Source organism: Leuresthes tenuis, unplaced genomic scaffold (assembly GCF_036924035.1).
Source record: "Leuresthes tenuis unplaced genomic scaffold, fLeuTen1.0.hap1 SCAF_3, whole genome shotgun sequence".
Taxonomy (NCBI): Eukaryota; Metazoa; Chordata; class Actinopteri; order Atheriniformes; family Atherinopsidae; genus Leuresthes; species Leuresthes tenuis.
In genome coordinates this window covers 22,416,872-22,424,858 of record NW_027325357.1, presented here as the reverse complement: position 1 = coordinate 22,424,858, position 7,987 = coordinate 22,416,872, and the positions used below count along the sequence as shown (strand labels likewise).

The 7,987-nt window shown below is 44.0% G+C and overlaps 2 protein-coding genes and 2 non-coding genes across 5 annotated transcripts; all 4 read left to right on the top strand.

Moving 5' to 3' along the window:
- Positions 1-2,950: 2,950 nt before the first annotated feature.
- On the top strand, positions 2,951-5,531 carry rplp0 (ribosomal protein, large, P0). 2 transcript variants are annotated; one of them, XM_072382585.1, is made up of 8 exons: positions 2,951-3,043; positions 3,350-3,457; positions 3,554-3,729; positions 3,978-4,065; positions 4,403-4,549; positions 4,629-4,814; positions 4,918-5,058; positions 5,314-5,531. In XM_072382585.1, the coding sequence occupies exons 2-8, from the start codon at positions 3,404-3,406 to the stop codon at positions 5,464-5,466; spliced, it is 945 nt and encodes a 314-aa protein (XP_072238686.1). In that variant the 5' UTR covers positions 2,951-3,043; positions 3,350-3,403; the 3' UTR covers positions 5,467-5,531. The 2 variants fall into 2 exon arrangements, with proteins under 2 accessions (XP_072238686.1, XP_072238687.1); XM_072382586.1 differs by lacking the exon at positions 2,951-3,043 and having other exon boundaries at positions 3,357-3,457; positions 3,540-3,729.
- On the top strand, positions 3,778-3,906 carry LOC140304266 (small nucleolar RNA SNORA63). Its single transcript, XR_011915259.1, has one exon. It is a non-coding gene; the product is annotated as a small nucleolar RNA SNORA63 (small nucleolar RNA).
- On the top strand, positions 4,189-4,318 carry LOC140304265 (small nucleolar RNA SNORA63). The gene has a single exon (XR_011915258.1). It is a non-coding gene; the product is annotated as a small nucleolar RNA SNORA63 (small nucleolar RNA).
- A 628-nt stretch (positions 5,532-6,159) lies between the features above and the next one.
- golga7 (golgin A7) lies at positions 6,160-7,737 on the top strand. Its single transcript, XM_072382584.1, has 5 exons — positions 6,160-6,222; positions 6,599-6,721; positions 6,805-6,957; positions 7,075-7,176; positions 7,582-7,737. The coding sequence occupies exons 1-5, from the start codon at positions 6,214-6,216 to the stop codon at positions 7,627-7,629; spliced, it is 435 nt and encodes a 144-aa protein (XP_072238685.1). The 5' UTR covers positions 6,160-6,213; the 3' UTR covers positions 7,630-7,737.
- The last annotated feature ends 250 nt before the right edge of the window (positions 7,738-7,987 follow it).

Genomic DNA, 7,987 nt, shown 5'->3' with positions numbered 1-7,987 from the left:
TGTGCCAAATGTGTCAATGCAATAAGGTCTTACACACTGTCGAGCTCCCAGCCTCAGGAGCTGAAGTCTGGGTGAAGGCTTCACCTGCTGAGCTGCGTTTTCACTCTGAACTATACACTGTAATAGATGGGCGCTGATTCGTTCGGCACACATTATTGGTGTTCACATGTAGCAGAGTCGGATGTTTGGGAAGTAGCAGGGGACAATGTGAGTTTTGGAAAAGAAAGAAATGTGTTCATTTTGCTTATGTATATTGATCTCACGGTTAAAACCGCCTTATACTTTTGCTTCTGTCAGAGAATCCATTAAAAAACAAAAAAAAACAAATCAAAGCCTCCTGTTACTTTTAATGTGGTTAGGTGAGACATATTCATGCAATGTTTTTACCGCTTGAATTGTCTCACGAGCCAGAGCCTTTGTGGGTTCCGACCGCTGACCTCTGCAAATAAAATGTAGAGTATTTATTTCTGCCATTGTTTGATCACTTCTGTGCGTTTGACGTTTCACAGAAAGCGTCGCTACTCATCCGTGTTTTTACTTCGTCAGATCCACACAGTTGCAGAAGATGGGGATCGTTATAAACTTCAGTTGTAGCTACAGATGAACAAAAGGCTTTTTTTATTTTCTTTTTCCTATCCTAAACCAAAGCCTGGTGTATTAGACAAAAAAAGTACAAACTGAGATATGCACAGGTCCAAAATAAAAAGTCATCAGATGCCCACTTGCTTAATGTTAACAAAAGAATTAAATCTGGATGATTAAACAGCGTCTTTGGGGTGCAGACACATCCTCTGTCTTTCAAACTTCCTCAGTGACTCGTGACCCCTTCTGTCTTTCCTCTGTGTTTGACCCACAGGTTCAGTAACCTTTCTGTGTAGTGCTCATTTTGGTGTGCTCTGGATTGTATTTTTAAGTCATTCTTAAGTTTTTATGTTTAAATTGCATATCATCTCTGTGAGACTAATTAACTCAACTGGTTGCCTCTCTTTGGAGATTTTGGCCCAGAGACAGACCCTGAACACACTGGAGGGAAAAATAAAGCCCTTCTGGTCAGGGAACACTTTGAGATCCCCCAGGAGGCACATGAGAGTGTCGGTGGGCAAACTTCAGATAGGGGAAGATAGTGGATGGATTTTGGATCTGCATCTTCATCTGTTTTTACTTACTATACTGAAAGGTGCTATTAAAAAAAAAAAAATGTAAAAAGCTGTGTTGAGGTAGGGAATTACTATGCTTGTCACAATAAACCTCTTTTTATTTTGACCATTATTCAATCAATCATTTTCAAGAATATGTCGGTATACATGATGTGAAATGTATTTGAATATCACACATTTGGCACAAAGTGTTAAAAAAATAACATTGATAAAAATAATGAATCTGGAACAGAAAAGTGACTTTGATCCAGACCGTTTTTGTGTGTTTGAACAAACATCTGTCAACAGTCTGAGGGGGGGGGGGTCACGTAAATCAATACACCTGATAAACACAAGAGCAGGACAACGTGTCTCTTTGGCGGGGAGAGGCGACGACCCGAAGCCTGTGCTTTGTGAGAGCTCGAAGCCTGGCAGCAAGATCAGGAAGGCGCTGCTGGCTGTCCAGAACCTCCAAGTACTCCAGGTCCTGCAGCTGGTGGAGGTGCAAACAATCTTTCTGTGGCACATGTTCAAGGCGAAGTTTGAGACTCCTGAGCTTTGGAAATAGCCGAGGGATTTCAGCAGTGTGAGCTCCCAAATGTGAGGGCCAGGGGTCGATGTGGAGGTGGAGGAGGTTTGGCGTCTGCACTGCCAAGGCTGCCATGTCCTTTGAAGACAACCCCGCAACACACAGAGTGAGACTGGTCACCGTGGCTGGGATGGAGGTGACATACATCTTAACAGGAGGGCCCTTGACAACGACCAGGCTGGACAGCTGGGGGAGGTCACACAGCCACGTTTTTAGGTGAAGTGCAGGTGGTGAACCTCTGTCTTGCATCTCCTCATGTGAATGCTTGTAGAAAACAGCAAGACTGTTCAGGCAAGGAAACAACCTCATTGCATCTTCTGGTAGTGAATTATAGGAGCAGCTTATAAGTTCCAAACTGGACAAGCCTGGAGGTGTCCCACAAACCGGCAAAACACTGCCAGAGTCCTGCAATGTGTGTTTCATAGACAAGGAGAGATGCTTCAGTTCAGGCAAGCAGGACAGAAAGGTCTGCATCATCCAAAATGGTACTCCTGAGACTCCTAAATCATGACAGACTAAAGAAGTAAGATTTTCAAACGGACCCAGTGCAGAGATGAGCGAACTTTGTGTTGTCGAGCCGAATGTCCCACCACAAATGCTAAGATGAGTCAGCTGCTCGGGTCGAGACACCGAGTTGGTGTTGAACAACAGAGCGCTGCCTCTCACAGCCAAACGTTTCAAATGCGGAAAGTCCTTTAAAAAGGTGAGGGTCCCTGGAGAGCTTTGCTCCACGACCACTGTGGTGAGAGCAGGGAGGGACACGGCGAGCTGTTTCCAGTCTTTGGCTTTGGTGCTCCTCATCACCACACTGGTGACTTTCCTGCGACGAAGAGTGGTCCAGAACTGACAGTTGTAAGCGCAATTTTTAAAACATAAAACTACTACCCAGCCTCTCCAGAGAGACCAGTGATCGACAAGTTTGTTGAAGTGCTTGCAGGATGCCCGGACGTTGAACTTGTCTTCCACTGACAGATACCCAAACACGTAGCTCCATACCTCAGAAGGAATCTGTACAGGCGGCTGCAACATAGTTAATGTCTGTAGACGGATATGTGAGAGAACTGGCTACAAAGGCATCTACTTCTTAAATATCCCAAACCAGAAAACTGGCATTGAACACTAGCACAACGCTTGCGCCTTAAAATCTGACACGGAAGTGAGGGAGACGACGCTGCCGAGAGAGCCCATTTGACACGAAAATGGTCCAATAGAGGGTAAGCCCAGGGGCTCTTTCTTCGCTGTGATTGGTCGGTCGTGTTAGATATATTCGACTCGCGCCCTTCCTCTTCCTCTTTCTTTCACGCGACCCTCAGACGCAGTGAGTATTTTCTCCCTTCGCTTTTGAAAGCGCTAAAAATGATTTTTTTTTAAAGAGTAGTGATTTATAGATATTTGTTTCTTGAAGAAAGGGTTTGTTCTACATAACGTGTTTTATATTACGTTGCTATTCTGAACTTAAGTGCGTTTTAATCGAGCGTGGCCTCTTTAGCAGTTGCTAGCTATAGGTTAGCAGGCTAGCTTTAGCCACTGACCACATGTCAGGGCTGTACAACGTTGTTGATTGTGTTGAAACATTTTGTTTATATAAAGCACACTTAATATTCGCTTTGTTCTCCGGTTGCAGGTATCACCTTGTCTTTAAACCAGCTGTTGAGCGATCCTTGGAAGCACTGTCAAGATGCCCAGGGAAGACAGGGCCACGTGGAAGTCCAACTATTTTCTGAAAATCATCGTAAGTACGATTTTGGTTTAAAAAAAAATTTATAGTTCAAGTTTTTAAACGCTATAGTAATACAATTCGTTTTGACACGCAGTGGTCTGTTTGCAGCAACTTTTGGATGATTATCCAAAATGTTTCATCGTGGGGGCAGACAATGTGGGATCCAAGCAGATGCAGACCATCCGTATGTCTCTGCGTGGAAAGGCCGTGGTGCTGATGGGTAAAAACACAATGATGCGTAAAGCCATCCGTGGCCACCTGGAGAACAATCCTGCCCTGGAGAAGTGAGTGTTACTGCCCCCTCAGTCTTTTTAATACTCACATTTTTTAAGTAGCAGGATATCTACTATACAGCTTGTGTGGTGCTGTATTGTCGTTCCCCCTGCAAACAATAACATGTTTCCTCGCTATCCCTGTCTGTTATAATCTAATGGCTGCCAGGGACGTAAGGTTTCAGACACTCAACCACCCTTACTGACTGTAATAGTGGTGATGTGCTCAGAAATGTGATGGAATTTCTATGACTTGACAGGCTTCTGCCCCACATTAAAGGGAATGTGGGCTTTGTCTTCACCAAGGAGGATCTGACTGAGGTCAGGGACATGCTGCTGGCCAATAAGGTAAAAACTAAATGGAACAAAGGTGTATAATAGTCTGGCACAAAATGGCCTCTTGGCTTTTAAGTGTTGTAGGTTGCAGATGTTTAATTTTGATAAGCATCAACATGATAATTTTTTATGAATGTGCAGGATTAGTTACAATGCAGCTTGCGTAGTACTGTATTGTCGTTCCCCCTGCAAACAGTAAAATGTTTCCTCGCTATCCCTGTCTGTTATAATCTAATGGCTGCCAGGGACGTAAGGTTTCAGACACTCAAAAACTGAAATCTGAGAACTGGGTGTTGACACACGCCCTTAAAGTGGTATTGAAATGAAAGGTTACCATGATGTGCCCCAGGTACCAGCAGCTGCCCGTGCTGGAGCTATTGCCCCATGTGATGTGACGGTGCCAGCTCAGAATACTGGACTGGGTCCCGAGAAGACCTCTTTCTTCCAGGCTCTGGGTATCACCACCAAAATCTCCAGAGGAACCATTGAAATCTTGGTGAGTTTGACAACAATAAGACACAGTACATCTGAACCAGAAATGTACATCAAGGACTAACGACCATTTCTCTCCTCAGAGCGATGTCGGTCTGATAAAGACTGGTGACAAGGTTGGTGCCAGCGAGGCCACGCTGCTCAACATGTTGAATATCTCGCCCTTCTCCTTCGGACTCATCATCCAGCAGGTTTATGACAACGGCAGTGTTTACAGCCCAGAGGTGCTCGACATCACTGAGGCTTCTCTGCACACCAGGTTCCTGGAGGTGAGATTCATCGTGGTCTACAGAAGACGTTGAGGATGAAGATTAGTTTGTCTGCTAGGTTGTGCCTGTAATTTGACTGAAAACAAATGTGTTAATCCTCTAGGGTGTGAGAAACATTGCTAGTGTGTGTATGGAGATTGGCTATCCCACTTTGGCCTCTGTCCCCCACTCCATCATCAATGGCTACAAGAGAGTCCTGGCTGTCGCCGTGGAGACGGAATACTCCTTCCCTCTGGCAGATAAGGTATACCTATGTACATTATACAATAAAATTGATCTAGCTGACTGGTAGGATGGGTCGTGCTGCATTATTGATCACCCTGTAAAGAACATCTTTATCCCTGCCGGTCTTGTTTTCTGGCCAGTTAGGGGCTCTTTGTGTCAGACAGCCCTTCAAAGATTCAAAGTGTTTTTTAAGTGGAATTTAGTCTTTGATTGCCCCAGAAGTTGGTCCATGGCAAAGATGAAAACCTAACATTGGGCTTTATTCCATCCACAGGTCAAAGCTTTCCTGGCAGACCCATCTGCTTTTGCTGCTGTCGCAGCACCTGTAGCAGCTGCAGAGACCGCTGCAGCTCCAGCTGCTAAGGAAGAGGTTAAGGAGGAGTCTGAGGAATCTGACGACGACATGGGCTTCGGTCTGTTCGACTAAAGAAAATACAGCGAACAGACGCAGTTTTGAGTCAAGACCATGATTCAATAAACTGATAACATTCACAGTTTCGTCTTTTCTTTGAGTGATTAATCCATAAAAAGCATGTGTTGAAATGACTTCCAGTGGGGTTTACTACAATTTAAATGTTTACAATTGGGAGGAGCAGACAACCAAATTGAACACTGAAACAGTTGCACTTTGTCAGTAGTGACGTACAGTGTTGCGTCAAAGGTTTTTCTTCCGGAAGCTTGTACGAGGAGGAGGGGGACCGGAACACTTTCTCATTGGGTGTGTCAACCTTCAAAGTAGTTTACATGTTTCAACAGGAGGTTTCTGGTGTTCGGACTAATAAATATTTTTCAAATCTGTTAACGGTAAAAATTTCTGTTAATTTGCTCGCAATGAGTATTCACAAATATTTGTCAGTTCGGAGGCTTCTGGTCTAGAGGAACCTTCGATCCAACTGGCCCCACGCTCACAGACATGAGCTACATTTATCTACATTCATTTAAATTTAAAACTGTCAAATACATGTTGGAAATGCTTCCATTATTACTAAGTCGACATTAAAAGGACTGCATTCCTGAGGGAAAAATTTCATGCCAAGGTACATGGTGTAAGGCTAAATCCCGATCAAGCATTTTATTACATCTGACGTTTGTGTACAAAGTACACATTTATCTTGAAAAACCTATACCGGAAGTTGCACTGGGATGAGCAGCAGCTACAAGAGCAGCGTCCGCTATGGCTGAGGTAAGTTTAATGGTCGAGTTGGTTTTCTAAGGATTCCTCTGATGGCCAATGTTTGAGTAAATTTATAGTTTTGTAAAGCGTTTCTTTTGGTTGTTGGTGATGAACGCCGCCTTTGTTTGTGGTGGTGCTGAGGTGTCACTAAATGTAAGCTAACGCGATATTAGCTAACGACACCCCATATGATAGGCCGTCCATAGTGTTGATACGTTTATTTTATTTTACGCAATCTTTTACGAGGTTTAGACTGGCAGAAGCCTGTATATAGCGTACCTTGACCACACAAATTTATCTAAGAAATATTTTAACCAACGTAAAACATTAATATTCGCTTGCTTCCCTCGGAGTTTAAGTGTTCGATGCCTCCATCTTTGTTCAGACCCACAGTTTACAGGACCTCCATCAGCCAGTCGCCTCCTCCAAGGTGTTTATCCAGAGAGACTACAGCTCAGGAATCATATGTAAATTCCAGACCAAGTTCCCTTCTGAACTGGACTTAAGGGTATGCACAGTTTTTACCTGGGTGGTATGGGTTTTTCCCCAGTACTTCAGGGTTATGTAAATAAGTTGTTGCTGTGGTTTCAGCTCACTAAGCAGCAGTTTGAGGAGACCATCCAGACTCTAAACAACCTGTATGCCGAGGCTGAGAAACTCGGTGGGGAGTCGTATCTGGAGGGCTGCTTGGCTTGTATGACCGCCTACACCATCTTCCTCTGCATGGAGACCCACTATGAAAAGGTTGAACTGCTTATGTGGGATGTCGTGTATGGCATCGTTATTAATTCTTGTGTGATGGGAAAGTTGACCTGTCAGTGTGCATCTCACAGTTCTCTGCTTCTCACCGTGTCTGCACAGGTATTAAAGAAGATTGCAAGATACATTAAGGACCAGAATGAGAAGATTTTTGCTCCCAGTGGCTTGTTGCTGACCGACCCCATAGAGAGAGGCCTCAGGGTTGTATCCTTAAAACGGTTTATTGAATGATCCCCGGAGCGTGCTGACATGGATGGAGTCGAGACTACTGACTGTTTTTCTGTCATCCTCTTGTTTTTTCGTCATCAGCTCTGTAGTCTTGATAATGACTTGTCTCCAGGTTGGTCATAGTGGGTGAACTTGGCACCAACTGAAGCTATGGCGTTCTAAAGAAAATCTCCATGTATTGGTTGGTAGATGTTACGAACGCTCAGCCTTGTAAAAGTCTGAGTTCCTCGCCCACTTTTCAAGCAACTCTTTCATATCTGTTAAAAGCTGAAATCAATGGATGCCTGTTTTAATTTCCCCATCAGTGGTGGTTTGTAATGATAGCAGATGTGTCCGTGCCATTGTGCGTTTTCCTTAACTTGCCATTTTTTTCCTGCTCAGGTTGAAATTACCATATTTGAAGACAGAAGTATTGGCTCCGGAAGATAGAAGAATCTTTGCACTGTGATGGCGCTCGGGTGCATTTCTGTTTTTGGAGCTCCAACATGATGTTCCTACCTGCAGTTAACAAAACTGCAATTTCTGACCCCCCGACCAGACCTTTATTGTCATTGTAAATGCATCTAACAGAATTAAAATTGCAACTCTTTTTTGAATCATAGTTTGAGAATGACCACAGAACATTTGGCAGGACTAGCGCTAATCTGAAGGAACAGCAGGTTTCTTTGGTTTTAGCCTTTGTATGTATTTTAACATCATTTCACTCTCTGTCTTACTTCACTCTGTAGCCTGATCACTTACACCTGATGCTCTTCACCTGTCTGACGGTGTCTCCCCCAGAATGATG

Coding starts and splice junctions, on each gene's coding strand:
- rplp0 (XM_072382585.1), top strand. CDS start 3,404: ATGCCCAGGGAAGACAGGGCCACGTGGAAGTCCAACTATTTTCTGAAA. Junction 3,730..3,977: donor AACAATCCTGCCCTGGAGAA/GTGAGTGTTACT, acceptor ATGACTTGACAG/GCTTCTGCCCCACATTAAAG. Junction 4,815..4,917: donor TGCACACCAGGTTCCTGGAG/GTGAGATTCATC, acceptor TTAATCCTCTAG/GGTGTGAGAAACATTGCTAG.
- golga7 (XM_072382584.1), top strand. Junction 6,722..6,804: donor CTTCTGAACTGGACTTAAGG/GTATGCACAGTT, acceptor CTGTGGTTTCAG/CTCACTAAGCAGCAGTTTGA. Junction 7,177..7,581: donor TAGAGAGAGGCCTCAGGGTT/GTATCCTTAAAA, acceptor TTTCCTGCTCAG/GTTGAAATTACCATATTTGA.